The sequence below is a fragment of the Epargyreus clarus genome, unplaced genomic scaffold (genome assembly GCF_041222505.1).
Source record: "Epargyreus clarus isolate Ecla_fem2 unplaced genomic scaffold, WU_Ecla_fem_2.2 ptg000010l, whole genome shotgun sequence".
In the NCBI taxonomy this organism is placed as follows: Eukaryota; Metazoa; Arthropoda; class Insecta; order Lepidoptera; family Hesperiidae; genus Epargyreus; species Epargyreus clarus.
The window spans coordinates 4,825,767-4,846,860 of record NW_027332218.1 but is presented as its reverse complement, the minus strand read 5'-3'; the positions used below and the strand labels follow the sequence as shown (position 1 = coordinate 4,846,860).

General features: G+C 36.4%; 1 protein-coding gene across 10 annotated transcripts in view; it reads left to right on the top strand.

Moving 5' to 3' along the window:
- Positions 1 to 21,094, top strand: part of osa (trithorax group protein osa) — a 127,407-nt gene that overhangs the window by 80,494 nt on the left and 25,819 nt on the right. For 7 of the 10 annotated variants that reach the window (XM_073077176.1, XM_073077175.1, XM_073077174.1 and 4 more), the window contains one exon: positions 3,458 to 3,587. In XM_073077176.1, coding sequence (XP_072933277.1) covers positions 3,458 to 3,587 — 130 coding nt within the window. Of the gene's footprint in view, positions 1 to 1,393; positions 1,712 to 1,735; positions 2,056 to 3,457; positions 3,588 to 14,610; positions 14,807 to 21,094 lie in introns of those variants that run through there. The other 3 variants (XM_073077179.1, XM_073077180.1, XM_073077182.1) reach the window with 3 other exon arrangements.

Genomic DNA, 21,094 nt, shown 5'->3' with positions numbered 1-21,094 from the left:
ATTTAGTTTTTAAAATACGAAAATGAGTAACTGTCTGTCCAATTGAGATGTCTTTTCAATCTCGTTGACTTGTTTGTCTGATACTTGTATAAAAAATGTATAAGTTGATACCTTAACGAAACTGCTTGCAGTACGGCCTATAAAAAGTATTACCAAATAAATCCAAATTTATTATATACTAAAATCTGTCTGGTAAAATAAGCTTTCAAATAACCAAAACCATGGAGTTTTGATGGCCAAATTGGATCAGTATTTTTTGATTTATGAAAATCGCGGACATTAAAACTTACATAATTATATACAAACGGAACCTTCTTTTTTTAAAGTCGATTGAAGAACTATTAGCACTCTACCAAATGAATTATAGGTACAAAAAGTAGTCACAATAATTTGAACTAATAGTCGGACGGGTCTAAAATGAGCCTCGTCGCTTGTAACGGTCTTAATGAATCGTGAATGGTGGCGCCACGGAAGATCTGCGCCCGCCTTTATTGATTCATTCATTACTATTAGAGACACGCTTACAAATACATCTGTTATAATATTTGTATATTGTGTATAGGTAGATCATTTTACATTGACCCCGATAATGTAACGATTGTTACGATTACAACGGATTTTCTAATACTAACTAATAGCTTAAGTTAATCTTTGTAGTCTTTTGTCTACTTGTAAAATGTTCTATCTCTATGGTCGTATAAAGTTTCGATGAAAACGAGTTTTAGTTTTAGGCGGATCTAATTTGCCTGTTTCATGCGGAACGAGAAAGTTGAATTGTAATATTTAAAAAAGTTTCGGTACACACTACTTATTTTATTTAGTAATGGTGACTTCAAAATGGATTTTAAAATAGTCGAAAACTTTCAACCCGTCGTATATCGGTCCTATACATAGCGTGTTCACCATTCCCTCTACGTAAAAGCTATCTTGTTTTACAATGTGGATATGTCTGCTTCTGAAAGCACAAAACAGATACAGCATTTAGATAGAGCCGCCCAGCACGTCCCGACAGCTTCCAACAATAATAATTAATTGACTCGTCCGTTCGTTATCGTGCTTTTATATTGACGTTCCCGAGCGAGCGGGCCGAGCGAGGCGCATTCGGAATGAAATTTCCATAAAAACTTTTGTGCTCCGGCGGACGTTGCGAGCGCACGTTAAAATCGTCCGCTGGCAATAAAACAGCGGCCGGTGCGGCGAGGCGCGACGAGCGGAGCCGTGCGTGCGACAGGGACGGCGCGATAGATAATGGACTCTGTACGAAATGAAGAACGCGCCGCTGCGCCGAGCGAGCGAGCCGGGGCACGGCAAAAACATCGGCGCGGTTATCGCGCTCCCCCGCGCCGCGCCCCGCACCGCCGGACTCGTCCGCTCGACGCCGGAGCCTCTCGCGGCCGAGCCAACCTCGACGGCGGGGGGTCGTGAGTTGCCTCGACGAGCTCCTTCGCTCCGTCACCCGTGAACTAGTGTGAGCGCGCTGCCTCGCCGCCTCGCCGCCGCGCCGCGCCGCGCCGTGCACCCGTTATCTTTATCTTATTCTCAAAACGCCACTCGGTTTTCACTTCCCGTAGCTCCACATTTAGGTTAGTCCGTACGTACGCTCTCCGTGTCTTCGAGTTCCGTGGTCCGGTGGCGGGTACCGTTGTCCGGCGATATCGAAAGGGACCACCGATTGATTTATGAACGACGTAACGTCGGCGGCTCTGAAACGGTGAGTAACGGCGGACCGACCGATCACATGATCCGGTAATTTCGTACATAAAATGTAACGTGACGTTGTACTGTTAAATTGTTGTTATGAGCTTTTATTGCATCCATAAAAAACTTGCGTAATATTTAGCGCCCTGTCGTTCCGTGCACGAAGCGCGGTGATATCGTAGCGGAGATGAGCGGAGGCCGCGTTGTTTTTGTTTTGTTTCGGTGGATGAAAACGAATTGTTTGCGGGGATTCCGCACGTTGTTTTATTGTGCGATTACCGCAAACGGCCGTGCTCTATTGACACAGGCGTGCTATTGTTGGCTCTCGAGTGGCGGTGTCGAGGTTGCAGTGTCAAGGTATCTCATCTAAGCACTCATTTGTATATAGAATGCGTATGGGTAAGTGGCGTAATGGTTCGTAATAATAGCGATACAGCTGAGGTGCAGTTAAGATAACGGATTGTAGAGTTCAAAGTTGCATAGATACTTTTATGATTACGCTACTTTATTAGTAATAGGTTACGGCGTTAGTATGATAAGGAATGTAAGGGACTAATCGTAATATATGACCAAGATTATTATTGTTTCATACTTTATGTTTGTGCATTTGGCGTTAAGTGACTATAGACTATAGACTTCATTACAGGTGTGCTGGCCACTGATGTCCACCAGAACACCTGTAATCAAGTTTATATAGAATTCAAGCCCTTTGTGACCAGTTGTAAATTGGTAAAGTCGACACGATTTTAAAGCTTTATGGAGAATTCTTAATTAATGTTTGATTTCTAATGTCATTATATCGAAAAATAACGATAATTTAAGACGTTGGGACTGAACCCGGGACCTCTAAACTTAGCTATCGTTCTTTCGATACGACAACCGACGAATTTTTCGAAATACCTCACTCAATCGAACAACAATAATGTATCAGGAATTTCCGAAATACCTCACTCTACCTCGCCTGAGAGCTAATCATTCAACAAATCACTCGTTCGCATTACAAATTACATTGTTTTTCGATAATCGTGTGTGGATATGTGAGCGGTTGTTGAACTTGGGGTTTTTTCTTTTGTTTTATTCACCACAGTGACGAATTTATTCATGAATATTTGAATATAATCACCGCTGCAATTATATGTAGCTTTGCAACAATAAAATTGTTTTAGCCTTTTCATTCGTTTTATTATTATATTATGAATGCATCATGTTTTATATTGTTTTGTGCACTTTGTTTTCGGAAGTCTATGAAATTAGCAGAATTCTAAATTAAAGTTGACAAATTATTTTTGAATAAATGAGGTCCAATCAAAGGAATTCCTAGTGCTCTATTGTATAGATGTCTTTGGTGGCTTTTAGTATCCAATTTTTATGCGCTCGGATCCTGTATAACAAGGTCAATATTAACAATTGTTTATCAATCAAATCGAATAAAAATACTTTACCGTTTGCGATTCGAAACGTTGGCGTGCTTGTTTGTTCAAATTTGTGACCAACCCAAGATTTAAATTCTACACTGTAATCATTTTTATCCCACTGCTGAACACAGGTCTCGTCTCTGATTGAGAAGGGTAAGCTTGACCCGGACTTAACCCCGCTGGTCAAGTGTGAATTTGTAGGCTTCACACACCAAGACAATTTTAGGTATTATGTATATTTTAATTTTCCTTTCGGTGATTTCTTAAGCCATTAAAATAAGTAACATTTTTTTTAAATATGCAAGTTCTGTAAATTGATGCCATGTGTGTCTGTTTTGTTGCAGGATCTGACCGGTCAAAACAGCAATGACTCGGGCGGCAGCGGCGGCGCCGGGCGCGCTTCCACGCCGCACTTGAGGCCCACGCCGAGCCCCACAGGCTCGAGCGGTTCGCGATCCATGTCACCGGCTGTCGGTGAGTATTGTAGCCGTTAGTTTTCTAGCCGCTAGTCACACTAGACAGTAGTTAGTATCTACGTGTTACTAGTCATTATTATTAGTCGCTAGTCACGTGGTCACGAACTAGTAGCCACTATTTACTCGTCGCTAGTCACTGGTGAACTGTTCATTAGTCAATAGACTAACATTGCTCTTAATCAATAAAAAGTTTAAAATCTAAACCTAAACTTATCTAATGTAAATTAATGCAATCCTCCACTAGAGATGAGTACTAATCATAAACCGCCGATCATATTACTGGTCGCTAGTTGTTAGTTTCTTTGGGAAAACCCTAGTACATATTATTCCATATAGTGATAACGTAGGTGTCTAATCACTAGTCATTAATCATTAGCCACTAGACGCTAATGGTGAATATTTATTCGTCAATATCAATTGTGGTACCTAGTAGAAGTCTTCATGGTTCTGTTGAGTTATTGGGACAGCAGTGATAGGCTAGTGGTTAAGAAATGCGGCCTCTTGATCGAGAGGTCCGAGGTTCAAATCCCACCTCTGATTTTTCAAAAATATGTGCGTATTAGAAGTAAATTATCACTTGCTTAAGCGGTGAAGAAAAACATTGTGAGGAAACCTGCATATCTGAGATTTTTTTTAAAAAACAGACAAATTTTTGTGATGTGAAATCTACCAATACGCACTTAACCAGCTCGGTTGACTATGGCCTAAACCTTCTCACTCTGAGAAGAAACCCGTGCCCAGCAGTGGGACAGTAATGGGATTTTTCAGACGTAGTAATACATCTGTTGTAAATCTTATGCTGATCCTCGCTCTTCTATTTGGGCTCTTCAAAATATATGCACGATCACTTATCAAATTACATAAAAACATAGTTTACGTAATACAAATAACAAATAGACATGTAATTCACCAGACGTGTAAACTTCTACTGTCAACTAACTGCTAACCATCATATAAAATTACTACAGAAAGAAATCTTACCCTCGCCCGATTACAAATGTACATAAAAAACAATGTAAGAAGGCGTAGGATGGTTTATTGGTAAGGAAATTGGATGGAAATTTGAATTTAGATACACGAGCAGGTGGATTATTTAAATCTCTGTCACACACACTGGAAATTACTTGAGTGGATTTGAATCCTTATCCTGTTATGAGAAAGAATAAGCAAGTTAACTGTGGTAGTTACTCAACGGTGATCGATAGCATCTACACTGTCTATATTATTTAAAACTAGTTTCAAGGTATTGTGAGTTATAACTTACGCTCATCATTAATTCATCATTAATAATATTATAAATCCGAAAGTAACTCTGTCTGTCTGTCTGGTTGTCTCTTCTTCACGCCCAAACCACTTAACCGATTTTAATTTATTTATTTATTTATTAAAAAGTCGCACCAACAAGGTGAACACTGATGCATACAAATTATTTTGATAAAACATTGAGATATTTATTAAGTGCCACCTCAATTACAGGTGCGAACAGCTTGAGCAACTACATACTAAACAATATTTTATAGTTATATTCTAAAATGCTATTAGGAAAAAAAATAACAATATTCAAAAAACTATACATTCCTGATAACATAACTCACAACATGATTACAAATGAAATTAACACCGATTATTTTAATCGATATTAGTAAGGATTGAATTGTAAACTATGCATTTGATCAAGTGATGATCTTTAGCAAAGTTGAAGGTACGAATTTTCAGTTTTATGTATGTTAGTATGTTATATTATTTTCTTTTAAACGCGGGCGAAGCCGCGGGCAAAAATTAGTAATCAATGTTAACCAATTTTTGCTCACAAAAACAAATTTAAAACTTGACAATTTTTCTATGCAATAATTGTCAAATTTCAAAATTTTAGGTAGGAAAAAATGGGTTAGTATGAATTAATATTACAAACGGTTCTTAGTGGTAGCAAGGTAGATGATTGGCATTAGATAACACTCCACTTGTATGTATTTGAAGTTAGTTACAGATGTCCGTTTCATGGGCGGTAGTTACCAATTAGCGTCAAGTCAACTACCACATTCCAGTTTGATACTACTATTACATAAAAGAAAATTGATCGATAGATTGATGGGCTTTTATAACACTTTTTGTAGAGTACAAGAAGTTATGTAAACTATAATGTAACCTAATCATATTATCAGTGTTATAGGTTACTTTTACATAAACTGCTACTTAATCATTGTAAATTTAAAGCAATTATTGACATTACACTTTTAGTTCTTATACAAGGTCTAATCTTCTTATATATAAAATTCTCGTGTCACGTTAGTTATCATACTCCTCCGATACGGCTTTACCGCTTTTCACCAAATTTTATATGCATATTCAGTAGGTCTGAGAATCGGCTACTATATATTTTCATACCCCTAAGTGATAAGGGTTGTTCACCCTTATCACTTAGGGGTTAACATTTTTTTATTTATATGGCAATACAACGTTTGCCGGGTCAGCTAGTATTGTTATATGAGTCACTTTTACATGAATAAATGTAATAATTATATGAACAATATTTGAAGTTTTCCCTTTAGACACATAGTGTTAAAGGGTTGAATGGTCTCAGTATTTACGTGATGCTGAAACCTTGATTTAGGCTTCCTAATTATATAAGTGACTCAATACATCTCGCTCAAAGTGAAGCATTAACTCGCGGCGATCAGATGTTATCGGTACTTGGAGATTTCGTTTTTTTCGTCTTTACTTTCGCTGCTTAAATACCTACATATTATGTTGCTATTCGATTTATGGTATCCTATCTATCTATTAAATGCTAATGAAACTGCTGTCAAAATAAAGATATTCCAAGATTATATGAAGGAAATAAATATTCAGATATGCAAATCCTTTTAAGAAAACATGTATTCGATGCATCTCGCCAAGAACTTTAGACAAAAAAGACACTATGTAAGATAATATAGTACTATGACGTATAAGTATGTACAAAAACTTGCCCCTACAAATGTGTCCTACCACGCCCAAAGACCGATTTATCGAACGCGCAAAAAATATGTCCTTAGTACACTTGACAATTCGTTTCCTCAACAAACTAGTAAATCATTTGTTCAGCCGACTGTACAAAAAAACAAAAGTGACTGACCTGCGAAGTAACACTAATATAATAAGGCCAATTGTATCACTGAGATTGTTATCGAAACGTTTGCGTCGAAACATTCTCGTAGTTTTAGTTCAAGTGCGTTTCCATTACGCGCTGAACGTACGAACAATGATTGATCGTCCGTAATGTAGAGATGATGTCCATTAAGATGGATCATTAAGTATAAAAAAGCCAAGTGACGATCGAACACGCAGTGCCCTTGATCACCTATCGATTAATCCCATAATGCAGTTTCTCTATAATACACGTCGGCGCCGCGTTGAGCGACGCACTCTCGATTCACTTGAAAGAGTCTAATTATAGCAATCAATGCATGTTGCAAAATGAAACATACAAACTAACCGGCTAATTTGTCGTTGAAGTCCTTATTTAATTCACTTAATGACTTATTGTTTAAACGCTATGGAACAGGTGTCTCCTGCAATACTCGTGTTGTTTCCAGTCATTCATGTTTTCTTAATTGTCTATATGATAATGGTCAGTATTGTATTGATAAATAAGATCATGTCTGTAAATTAAATGATACATTTTAATTGATATATCTTTAGACATGCAATCGTTTGAGAAATAGTGCGGTGATGGTGTTATAGTCTCGTGAAATTTGTTAAAACGTCGGTCGTGTTCCGGAAGGACGGGCGGTTTCACGTTTATCAAAACGGAACTTTATCGCGCTGCAATAAGAGCTTATATACTTGGCGGAGTAGTTTGTCTCGTCTATAGTTTCGCTAGAGGCGTGTTGATCAGATTCATTGTGCATACTTCGTCACTGGCAGACGCGGGCTTTCCCGACATTGACCCACATAGAGCGGGCGCCCAGAGTACACCGTATTTTGCCCCTTTTGCGGGCGCGAACCACCCCGTCCTCCCACCTTATGTACGAGTGAGGGGTGGTCGCGGTATATAGGGCCTCGTGAAAAACTTACCCCCCCAGCCGGTGCGAGCACGCAAAACAGGACCTTCCACCCCCGAGTGTCGACGCGTCGGTCTTGTATGTGTGCCGGACCGTCGCCGTAAATCACACTTTTCTAGTAAACAAAAAAAAATTGGTAGTTTTCTGACTTTTTTCATCCCAGACGGCAGAGGTTTCGCTTTGAAAAAGAAAAAATTTGACGCTTTTGTCTCTGGCTTGTTCCATTCAAACTTTACATAGGATGACGGTCAGTTCAGCTTATGTTCTCCCTAGACTCTCAGTTTCAACTGAAAATATTGTTATATCGAATGACGTCACTGGGTACATTCATCGTTAATCTACGTGTAGTCGTAAGTGACTATCACAACCACCCCTTCTGCACTTGTTAGACTCTATTGCATAGAAAATCTTTTGTAAAGTTGCAGAGCTGTGGCATCTTGTTAAATTATCCACTTTCCCAAGAAGCTTTTTGAGGTCCGAATCCTAGCTCATCCCCATTTATCTTGTTAATGGACACAAAAGTGCCATAAAAGCTGCCAAGATAATATTCTAATAGATGGGCAGCATTTCATATTGTTTCAAAATTTTGGAACCTCATTGTGCCTAAGACTACAGTCTCTACAGATTACAAACTTTACTAATCCAAATCTAGATAACAGGCGCTGCAAACAATATAATGTAGTAAAATATAAGTACATTCAGCATAAACTCGAAAAGATATTCTGTCAAGAATTTTCGCCGCGATTGCTCTCAGCAATTTCGTCTGGGCATAATTCGCTCTCCCGATTCGGAGATTTATGCAAAGATCTGTAACACCCTTGTAGGGCTTCCCTCGGTATGTCCTTGACGAGTTCATCGACTGGGGTCGCCACATTTTACATCTATTTACCTACCTACTTACCCAGTGGTACGGGATTGTTTGTCAAGTATATACGCACCCTAGGTATTCGGTTCCCGGGCACATTACTACGAGTCCATTCATATTATCCGTCGGGTGGGTTTAAACGGATGGATACCTTTTATCTGTGAATGTGTATCGACACAAACGTCTACGCTGCCACGTGGTTTCTGTTGGGATTTGATCGATGTATTCATTTGCAACGGAGAAGAAATTTTGGTTATGGAATAGATAACCGTTGCCTTTGTTGTTCAAGGCTTCGTGGTATAAGTTCATCGTGTAATAAAGTTGACATTATTTTATCTTATGTAAAGGATATTGCTACAGATTTAAAACGCTCAATATTTTAGATGATATAATAAATAAAAGAAATACCATCTCACAAAAGACCTAAAATAAGTCAACTTAAAGCACTCACATCAGGGCTCTACCTGTATGTTTATTAACTTAACATTTGAATCCCATAATAATGAAACTATTATCATAATCAATAAACCGAAAGCGTTATTAAATTTATTAATGATAACGATGCAATTGTCCTATGTATGTACATATCTATGTATGAATTTATAATGAACTTTCATAATATCGTGCCTCCCGTGTTGTCCTTCATACGTATGTATTAATAAAAAAATATTATTTAAGTTTTGTCTCGAAAAGTATATCCTAAGATCTCATCTGACAATATAAACAATTTTTCGCATGACACGATTTGATTACAAATTTTCGTTTCGTTATTACAAACATTCCTTATTAATAAAGTATTTGGCTAAATATATCAGTTGCTTCTTCACTGACACGATCTGGATTACTGTGTTATTTGAATACGAAAATAGTTACGTGTTAATTATAACAAATGTACCATATCCTGGTTTAACTTTAATAATCCCACCTGGGTCCGGATTTTCAATCTTGTGGCGACTTTAATTTTTCGGTGCCATGTGGCCCATAAGAAATGAATTATCCTATAGTTTGCACTGAAGCTGATATAATAAATTGAAAAAGGAAGGTGAACCAATACCATTCCGTTAGAAATAAATGGCCAGTGAAATGAAATCGACTAGAATTTGTAATTGGTTTCGAGTCTGACAACACTGTGCCATTGTTTTATTTCACGCTAAATCTTTTCCATAATAGAAATAGCTGGCCGATCGTAAAGTAAATTTAACGCGAAACACGAACGGAATCTTCGACTTCCAATATTTAAGGCATTTCGCTCGAATTGCTTTCATTTTACGTAATTATTATGCCTCGTGACAGGCGTGCCTTATAAAGGGTTTGTTATTTCATCGTGGAGTGACTGTAACGAATGAACGGACGAACGGTGCCGCAAAAGCAATCGTGTTTTGTTAGCGTCGGCCGATTGCCGAACATGGCTTTCTCAAAACATCGGGCTCCAAGACTGGGCGAGTGGCGACTGTGCCGCCGCCGCACTCGAATACCGGTTATGTGACCGCAATACACCTTCACTCCGGTACCTGTATACATTACAACCGCAAGCGGTGAACGCCGTCCACTGCTAGTTATCCTCGCCCGACTTGTTTCGTGTCACCCGTTGAGACTAGCAATGTACGTAGACGTGGACGTGGATAGTCGCTGAAATCCACCAAGTTGGTAGAAGTTAAACACGACCGTATGACGTCAACCATTCGGCTCGTCGGGCTTCTCGACTCTGACAAACACCCAGTGAATATATGAAGTCTCTCATTGGAAAATTATACGAAACGCTCGAGGAAAAAACTCACGCGAATAAGTGAGAAAGGGTGAATGATAAAACTTGGATAATATTTTTGTAGACGCATTATCGTTTTGATATACAAGGAATTTGCAAAAGGTTGATATTAAAGTTCTTAGTGAGTAGGTATTTTTATCGCGTGCGTTTACATTTGTACCGACGTCATGTCGACTCTTTCCTTATTGCATTATTATCACCGTGTCATGTAATTTTGATCTGAGTTTACAGTCATAGTGAGTCTTACATTTTATGGGTAATAAATTCGAAAATCTAGTCTTGCTATCGTTTCTTTAATTACAACACGTAAGTTAGCTAATTAGTTACAATAATTATTAATGATGATTGACTTTGCATCTCATTCTAATCACAATAGATCTTCAAGCATCGTCTAAATGATGATCATAAAATTTACAATGAGTGACTTATAGTATTTTTTAATTGTCGGAACTTGAAACAAATTAATTAAACGTTTACATAGTTAAAGACGCTACATCTATTTGCTAAGTTAAATCTAGGAGTTATTCGTCATCTCGCACGAAAAAATCTCGCCCGATCGGGCGACTTGGCACCTTTCGAATTTACCTAATATTTCTGTCGTCAACTCGCACGACCATAAAAATGTGAGGTAACTTAGTACAGTCAACTACAAAAATCCTTTTTAAAAACGTTTAATATTTTATGGTTGGACTTTAAAATTAAACAAAATGTTATTATATCATAATTTAGATATATTTCACAAATCAACATCTCAAAAATATAAAAACATGTTACACCAAATAATAATCAAAGTAAAACAATATATATTCTCAAAAGCACTTGGCTTGTTCATTAGCTAAGTATAAAAATATGATCAACATTAAAAAATAGAATCAACAATATCACAAAAGCATTTTGACTTGTTATTATCTAAGTATAAAAATGTAATCAAAAATATAAAATATAATCAACAATATCACAAAACCATTTGGCTTGTTATTATCTAAGTTTAAAAATGTAATCAAAAATATAAAATATAATCAACAATATCACAAAAGCATTTGGCTTGTTATTATCTAAGTTTAAAAATGTAATCAAAAATATAAAATATAATCAACAATATCACAAAAGCATTTGGCTTGTTATTATCTAAGTTTAAAAATGTAATCAAAAATATAAAATATAATCAACAATATCACAAAAGCATTTGGCTTGTTATTATCTAAGTATAAAAATGTAATCAAAAATATAAAATATAATCAACAATATCACAAAAGCATTTGGCTTGTTATTATCTAAGTTTAAAAATGTAATCAAAAATATAAAATATAATCAACAATATCACAAAAGCATTTGGCTTGTTATTACCTAAGTTTAAAAATGTAATAAAAAATATCAAATATAATCAACAATATCACTAAAGCATTCTAAGTATAAAAATCAATAATATCACAAGAGCATTTGGCTTGTTATAACTACTTCTTACTACATACAATAATTGTCAGTACACATCACAGATCACGATTTTTGTTCTTATTAATTGTCAAATCAAAATATTCGAAAAATTATAATATAAGAATTTCGATACATAATTCAATATTTATGTTTCCGAGTCTGAGTTCGGTAATTGTGGTAGCAATATGTTTATCAATAGCACAAGTTTCTTTCTGTTTTGTCGTAATATTTGATCCTTTTAAGTTTAAAGTTTGATAATAATTATCTTCTCGTTGTAAGATAGTCAAAAAATGAGCAATGCTTTTCGGTTTACTGTTTACTTTTTTGTTTATAGTAGCATGCCAGCTCTCAACCATATTTGTAGTACGGTGATGATTGTTACTGCACGACCATTTGTCAGCAAAAAATGAAGATTCACTTAACCATGTTTCTACAAAATAATTATTAAATTGGACAATTGTTTCATCGTTGGGGCATTGAGACATAATGTACAACCAACCGCTGTCAATAAATTCTTTAGGTAAATGTGCCAAAACAGTACATCTTTTTACATGTTTTCGAGCCAGTGCAGATTTAGTAATGCCTACTTCATCAGCCTTTCGCCACAAACTTCTACAAAAATGAAAGAAACACCCACAAATGCAAGTATCTGGGAATAAATCTTTGATCGCTGACATTGCTGCCTGCTCGAAGTCGAGTATAATATTTTTTGGATAGAATTGAGGAATTTGGCTCTTGATCAGGGAAAACAACACTTTGTAAGTTATTTTACTTTTGTTTGGCAATAATGCATAAATCACAGGTATGATGTTAGAATGTGTTTCACTGCTTCCTAAATCAACATGTAAGGTGTACAATTGCTGGAAGGGTTTCAGACAAAATTTAAACGTTCCGTCACATAAAACTGTCAAATTACAATTTGCTAATATTGTTTTACAATTATTACTAGCGAAAACCAAAATTCTATTCTTCGAGCTGTAGTAGTCAGCTAATAAAAAACTTTCGAATTTTTCGGGCACGACAACTTGCTTTAAAGTGTTAGAACATAGTTTTTTTACACCCAGTGACTTATTTCTATTTCGGTAAAACTTATTTTTAACATTTTTAAATTGAGGAATTTTTTGGATAAGGTTGGTTCCTTTGTCTTTTAGCTCAGCAACACTCTGTCGAAAAACACTTGGTATGGGTACAGTATAATCCGTCTTCACTTTTTCCATGCACTCGTTGAATTCTACTTCCAACTCATTTGACGCAAAATCCGGCTCACAGTTGTGTCTATCCTCCCGCTTGATAGAGTTATCTATATTATTTATAATAAGGTTTGCTTTGCATATACTTCGTTTGGAGCATCTCCAAACACAGGATCCGTTATTTTTCCTATGTAAATTATATTTATGGCCCGCGCGAAGAAGTACTGGCTTTCCTCTTTGTGAAATAATTGTTTTCACATCAGTTTCAGAATTAGATGGACCAGATTGTGATTCAACTCCTAAAAAAATTGTTATTATTGAAACCGGTTTTTTGAAACAAATCGTGAATAAATGTAGGCAAAGCAAAGCATTTTTTTTTATAAATTTCGCATATAACTTATTGTTATATATAACATATATTATTTAATTTATGTCTCATAGTTTATTTCAATGCCAGTCAATATATGACAAAACAAGATGGTGGCCACAAAAGCCATATTTTTAAAAATATTATCCATGCTCTGTTAGGACAGTATTAAGATAAAACTAGTAGTAATAAAATGTAAAGGTACTTCATAAAATGATAATTATTTACTTTACTTTGACTAATCAATATGAAAAATGGGCAGATGAGAAAAATTAGGCACTCATTTTTGATTTCATTAAGACATAATAACACTCTGTAAATAAATTAAATACACTTACCTCCAACATACATAAAAAACACTAAAAACACCCACATTTTAATAAAAAAAATAATTCTTATCGCAGCTTAACATGCGCGGGCGCAGTAAAGTACGCTTAAGGGAAGACTGACTGACGTCACGATGCGCCGCGATTTCGATGGAGATAAAGGTTTAGATAAAAAGAAAGAGATAGCGCTATTCTTTTGTGAGCATAAAATTGTTTAGCTCTGCAGTGTAGAAGAGCGCTGTTCTTTTGACGGCCGAAATATTTTTATTTTATTTTTATGTGTACATATATATATATATATATATCTATGAAACAACAATAGTTAGTCAGTAGCTTTATTTTAAGCTTTAATATAATGTCGTTTTATTTGAAGTCATTTTTTATTTAAATTTAGTTTAAATTTTTTTACCTGGCTGTACTTTGTTCGAGCGTGCGAGTTGACGACAGAAATATTAGGTAAATTCGAAAGGTGCCAAGTCGCCCGATCGGGCGAGATTTTTTCGTGCGAGATGACGAATAACTCAAATCTAGCTGTGCTTATCACGTTAAATTGCCCGTAAACTGAGTTAGTTTGCTAGTTAGTAGTTAGTTTTGTGGTCTGTCCATGCAGTAGGTAAAGTTTATTTGTAGATACTCCAAAATTCCACCTCGAACACGATTTATCTAGGAATCTCAAGCCACTGCATCCACAATAAATCGTGATTTATGGCGGATGGTGAATAAAATAGACTCCTAGAGCATTGTGCCGGTTTCCAATGCAACGCTGGCTGCCAGTGGCCGCCGAAGTCGGTGTCGTTATTTTAACACAATGCGGCCCACTGTAGCCGCAATACCGCAACCCGACGCGTTCGAAGGTGAATTGCGTATTGTTCGGCGCCCGCATTTAACGTGACTTTCGAATATCACTTTAATATTTGACGAATAAGGTTTCTTTTGCTCAACGTACGCGCACGAGTACCGCGTATGAAATTTCGACTTTATCACCGACGCGCTAAGTTTCGTTCCGGACGACGCGCGCGACGGTCGTGTTGTGTGCGCGCGCTAAAAGCATTTCGCAGTCGTCCGTCGTGCGTATCGACGGTCGAGCGGAGGAATGCCATCAACAAAGATAAGGCCTACCGCCGCACGGTCGTCGTGTTGTTAGAGTCGAGTCGAGTCGAACCGCGTCCGACCGAGCGAGTCGAAAGCTAGCAATTCCCAACGCGATAATTGAAGCGCTCTATACGCGTAAGTCGCTTCTACTTCGTGTAGTTTGTGTATGTGTACGCAATTTTTATAATTGATTTGGTGTAATTAAAGCGTTTTTTTTTAATTTACGATAAGGCAACAATATAAACTGAATATTAAAGCGAAGTTGTTTCACGTTCGGAAGGTATTGTTAGTTGGCAAGTTCTCTAAAAGCCTGAACGTAGATTCAATTTTGTCGTTACTTCCGAAAACCGCAAACCTCAGATGGAGCTCAGTTTTGGCAGAGCGCTTCTATTTGGATTTCAGAAACTAACTCTAAAACGCTTGTGGCGAATTGTGCCTATTCTCAGTGATGGTTATATTTTCGTTCTAATGCAAGATTTCTTAAAATATTGGCACTTTTTTAGATGCTTCATTTAAATTGTTTAATAACCGTACCCGACAGTCTTCCGTCTACTGTCGTACTTACCCTAAGTTATGTTCATTAAATCTATATTTGGTGTTATAGTAGGAAAATTGTATAATTGAAAAATGATTTTAAAGAGCCATCATTTAATCACCCTCGGATGAGGCGAAATACTCCTTATCCAACCTACTGTTGGCTAGAGGTTATTTCGCTATAAAAGTTTTCAACCCAAGAGTTTATCTAAAACAGTGTTAGATCGATTATGTTATAGTGGATTTATTACATTAAATGTGCTTGATAAAACAAACACGCAGTGCAAAGTAATTTCTGAGCACTTTTATTAAAAAAAAAACTATGTTACGAACTTGCCACTATTTTACTGCATGTTACATGTAGATATATCGAGAGCTCTACCACATATTATAATGAAAGTCGTTCGCACGCACAGAATTCGTGAATGTCTCGCAAACGACCCAATAAATCCTCTGTTTTCACTGTATCAAAATGTAAATCCATCCAGTCAGTTTTGGTGTGACTAATTTCTCTACCGAAATTTATGGATTGTCATCCATTACGGGGGAGCTTAGTCCCTTTCGCCTTTACAAACGGGAAAACCACGGAGTGATCTATAGGCGGCTTGTGCGCGTATATGTATGTATGTATTTATCGTCACAAATGCCTATCAGCCGCCACGTGCCTCCGTGTCCTTGGCGGGTCGACGACCTCGTTCGAAAACAAAAAAAAGAGAAGACACTAAACTCTTTTTGCTCACATCCCGTCGTAATGTTTGTTTTGATCGTTTTCACGTAAACGATCCCTCTTGTGGCACGTCGATTTTTTTTTCTCCCGGACCAACGATCGATGAGGTCGTTCTTATTATTTATGATGTTCTTTCACGTTTACACGTCTCGGGCCGTGCGTGGCCCGTGTTGGGATATTTTCGCACCGTGTTGTTTTTTTTTGTTTTTCTAAATATAAAATTGCCCTCGGGCAGACGACGTGTTAAGTAATTAGGAGTCGCGAGTAAGTGCGATCGGTAATTGTGTGTGTTTATTGTGGTTTAATGTGTTTGTTGTTTTTATTCATGTTATTAATTTTGTTTCTGTGTGCCTTATTATTGAAGATAACGACTGATAGATTTGAAGTGAATTACTTGACAGTGTTATAAAAGTACGTAATAAGTTTGGGTGTTTCATAGCGGGAACGGAAACGGACATAGAGTTACGTTAAAACTTTAGTAATAATTACTATTTAGGCATTTAGTAAATGTAGCTATAGTAAAACATGGACATGTAATGTACATTGTTGTACTGTTACTGCTACCTGCTCTGCCGGTAAAGAGGTAGGAATCTTGTTCCTATTACTAATATATTAAAAAAGAACTAGAACAAAACATCGCTGTACTGTTGCTCTATAACAGAAATAGACGCGGTGATGCCGCACTAGAACTATTGAAGAGTACCTTACTCTAACAGTCTTTTTAGTTTTGTTTCGTGGGGACGATTCGAAAACTGAATGAAAGGGAAAGTCTGTTTACAAAAATAAACGAAACAAAGATTAGGTAATCGAACAAAGGCGCGTTTTAAAAAGTGGGACCTGTTGAGTTGCGGTTACGTCCGCTGGCCAGCGCCTAATTGTATTCAGATTGCGGTGGAAAAGTGATAAATCTCGGCGAGTCAAGGTCAACGGAGGGTTCGACATCCCATTCACCCCGTTCCCACCCTTGGCTAATGGCGCGGACGTTCTTTGCCAACCCCGGCTTTCGACTTACACGCTCTTTAAAACATTTATTGCCTGCCACCCCCAACAAGAACAGTTGATTTTGTGCAAACACTTTGAAACTGTTTGTTTTTATAATGTGGTGGTATTATAACAAACGGGTATGCAGACCACCTAATAATAAGTGGCCAGGGCTGCCCATGGACATGTGTAATCAACACCAGGTAATATATAGTCCTACCTGAGCTAGGTGACTCGCGTTGCATTGTAAAGTATGTCTCCCTTACCACACTTCATAAGTCGAAACACAGTAGCTCTAAACACTACTGTTATTAGGCAGATACCGGGGAGATCGTCATGAACCACAAAGTCTTCTTCAGAAAGATTCGTTTCATTCTTAGGGTTAATAAGAAATACACTCAAACATCATTCTGCGTTAAGCGACCATCTTTAAGTGTAACCCAAATTAGCCACTGAAGTATTTTCTATATCAATGGCATCGTAATTTTAACTTGGAATGTCTTAACTGAAGTCTTTTACACAAATAATAAATAAATCGAATCGCGAAGGGGTTCAATAAAACACGCGTCGAGTATTTTATTTGTCCACATGATCGATCCGACCGACTGAATAAGTCATTCTAAATGAATTACTAAGAAACAGGAAAATAATAACAATTTTAATTATGTGTTAAAAATATATCGTCATATATAAAAAGCAACAATCATTTTGCCTGTGTTCCAATTAATTTGTAAATTTACGAGAAGTTAGTTTGGATGTTTGCGGAAAAATATTCCGGTGTTTTACGTAGAATTGATATTTAAGGCTTAATTATTTCATTCACCTCATTGTGGTTAGTTTATAATTGGAGCCATATTCCGTAGAGAAATTAAATAAAAAGGATATATGCCTATATTTAAGGCATGTTTCGTTTTAGATAGCTCAAAGTGGCAGTGGAAGAAATGGAACATTAGTGGTACGGAATCCGCATTGCGCTTTCTGACTTGTATATATATATAGTCATACGGATAAATTATAAAATGGTATGGAATAGGATATGTTTAACGCCAAACAATGAATAAAAATTAAAATTGAAACCACATTTTTAACTCACGGTAAATAACACCAGTGGGACAACAAAAACATCATCATACAATCGTGTTGATACAGTACTCGTCGCCGGTGTGAATTTGATCGTGCTGGTATTTCACAGTGACGAAACGTGCTCGAAACGAAAATGTGAATAAAGGTTACATTCGATTAAAAAAATAGGCTCAATTTCGGCCACAATTTTATACTAAACGACTCTTTTCCCGCGGTTTTACCCGTGTATAAGTGTTTTTGTTTTATAGATAAATATAAAAACCGGTAAAACCGTACATGCTTTGAAATCTTCGTGAGATTTAATTTTCTGCGCGGTACTCTACTATTTTTTTCTAAAATTAAATGTCGCCTAAGTCATTTTTATCACATCAGCTAAACTGCCAGTGACCTGTATTAAAAGTTTTGGAGATTAAAAAACAGACAGACAGACAAAAAATTATTAATTGAATTTAAGTTTTGTATATAATTTCATAATATGATGCATTAAGTGAAAAGCTTTTATCTTAACATTATAAACAGACACTTAAATTTAATTTATGTGATGACCTCTACTACTACATCTATTATGTCCGTTGTATTAAAAGTTCAATCAAGTACTCGACGCCGGTGTGAATTTGATCGCGCTGCTATTTCACAGTGACGAAACGTGCTCGAAACGAAAACATCGCATCGCTGACAAACGACACTGCCATGCGGGCGTATTATCTATACTCACTGCCTGCCCATTAAGGCTGGTGCATATTGGAGTGTGATATTATTAATTTAATGTTGTTGTTGTTGGCAACTTTCGACCTTATGTTGTTGTACGTCAAGATTTAAAATAAAAATGCTGATGGGATGATGGAACCTGATGGTTTTTTTTTGTAGTTGTGTGTTTTTTGGTGCTTTACGGATTTTATTTCAAAATAATAAGGCTCTAATTATTCTTAAACACGAAATCTGAAAAAAGGGGTCCATGGTTGTTTTTGGGTACGTAGTAGGTAGACTTAGAAAAACCCGGTGTTGGTAAATTTTGACTGTACTTGGTAATTGTAGACTTTGTCTAGAACATGTGAAATCTAGATACTTTAGCAAACGCGGTATGTTGAGTTGTTATTTTGTTTTTATTGTTTGTATTTTCCTCGCGCTCTAAAGTTAAGTTAAACATAATAAACGCGTTCAACAATATTAAAATACACATGTTTTCTAATTCTTTATGCGAAGTCTTACAATAATATCGCATGTTTTTGTGAAATTTGAACTTTGAATTGAAAGGCAATTCAATTACTAAAATCATCTCTTAATAAAGATCGAAGATTATTGCTTCATATTTTCCTTTTTCCTACTTTAGTTTTCTTTCTTCTTGTTGCATTTAAAGTACTGTAGCGTACATGTTAAAAAAAATGGACGTTTGGATTTAAAATATACATTCGTTTGCATATTTGAAAACCGCGGCGGTATTCCACATGATTGCATCCGTAGTATATCGATCTTAAAAAAACGTATGCCATTCGAAGTGGTCCTAGAGTTATGAATGAATCACGTTTTACGCGCGTAGACTCTACATGCACCTCGCAAGCGAAAGCCATTTATTCGAGCTATTTTTTTTTTGTCCAAAAAAATATTTTGGCAAGTCGTAAAACTACAATTTAGTACGCACTACTAACTGTGTGTACGAGCCTTTATAGTGGCCCGTACGTTTATGGGCGAACCACTTATAGTGTGCTGTGTAAATACACTTGTTTTCGGTGTTGTTTTTATGCATTCTAAACGTAAATTGAGAAGTCGTTGCCTATTTCGAATTTGTTTTAGTTATTTGAGCATACGATTCGCTAGTTAATGTAAACTAGCCTTTTTAAAATAAATCTCGATGTAAAGCAATCTACTTTTGTTTGTAACAAAATGATTTGTATTTTTGTATTTTTTTACTGTGAAAACATTTACCATAGCTTTACAATAATGATAAGGATATAGTTGCTGTTTATGTGACATATTATGTATATATGACAGGCATTAGAAATACAGACATATCTGCAACTTGGGGCTCCCATAATAGGTTAATGGGATATTCAAATTTATACCATAAGTATTTATGAAACAACTTTTGACACGTACAATGTACATGTTGTAAATGCTTAGTATTATTTTAATTACTGGTATGCATCTTGAAAATATATCTGTTTATGGCATTCGCTAGAAGAAATACTAATTGCGTACCCACTGTCAACTATACCTTCGCAGAAAACAACTATTTTTAATGTTAACAATTGCTAGATAGCAGTAAAGCTTGAGAATTGGCAAGTTTCTGTAGATGTTATGGCCTATGGCGAACCAATATCCATACGATTGTCACTACATCATTGCGAACGCCTACTTGAAATCCACGACTGCTCCACATCAGATGGGCTTTCAACTCCAATAACATAATAAAAACCATTGGGTTCTGATAAATAAACGGCGTTTCGGTACGTGTGCGTTGTACGCGGTGATCAATTTAAATGGGTCGGCAAACACTCGTCGCCGTGACGCCGCAGTTTGCGTATCTACTAGGGTTGTCGTGGTTGCGTTTTTGGAACTTAACTGGTACATACATATAGGTATGGGAGTTACTTGTATTCATTTCATAGGCAAAACTAAAGGTTCCATTGCGGAATAGTGGCAGCCTCCGACGGCTTATCTGCGATTAGAGTTATCTGACCGTCAGTCTATAAAAGTGCTAAAATGTAATAATAGCCATTTTAGCACTTTTATAGTCGTTTTTGTAAATGTAAAAAAGTTTTTATTTGGCGTATGGCGTCTGTGTGGGCTAATACTATAACTTAACTTCGGAACTTACGACTTACGTTTAAATGAAATTTTTAATTAAAGATAAGATATTAATTAATCAGAAGTAACATAGATTTTTACCCCAGAAACACCTAGGGTTTCCGTTTTACAATCGTAATATTGTCTTAATGTCCTAATTATATAGCCAAACCAAAATGACAAACCAAAATTACTTTTACTTTATATATAACTTCATCCGCGTATACGTCAACGCACGGTGTAATTTTATTTATGGTGAAATTCTAAAATTTACCTGAAATCCATTCAACATGATTCAGCATTGACATGTCATT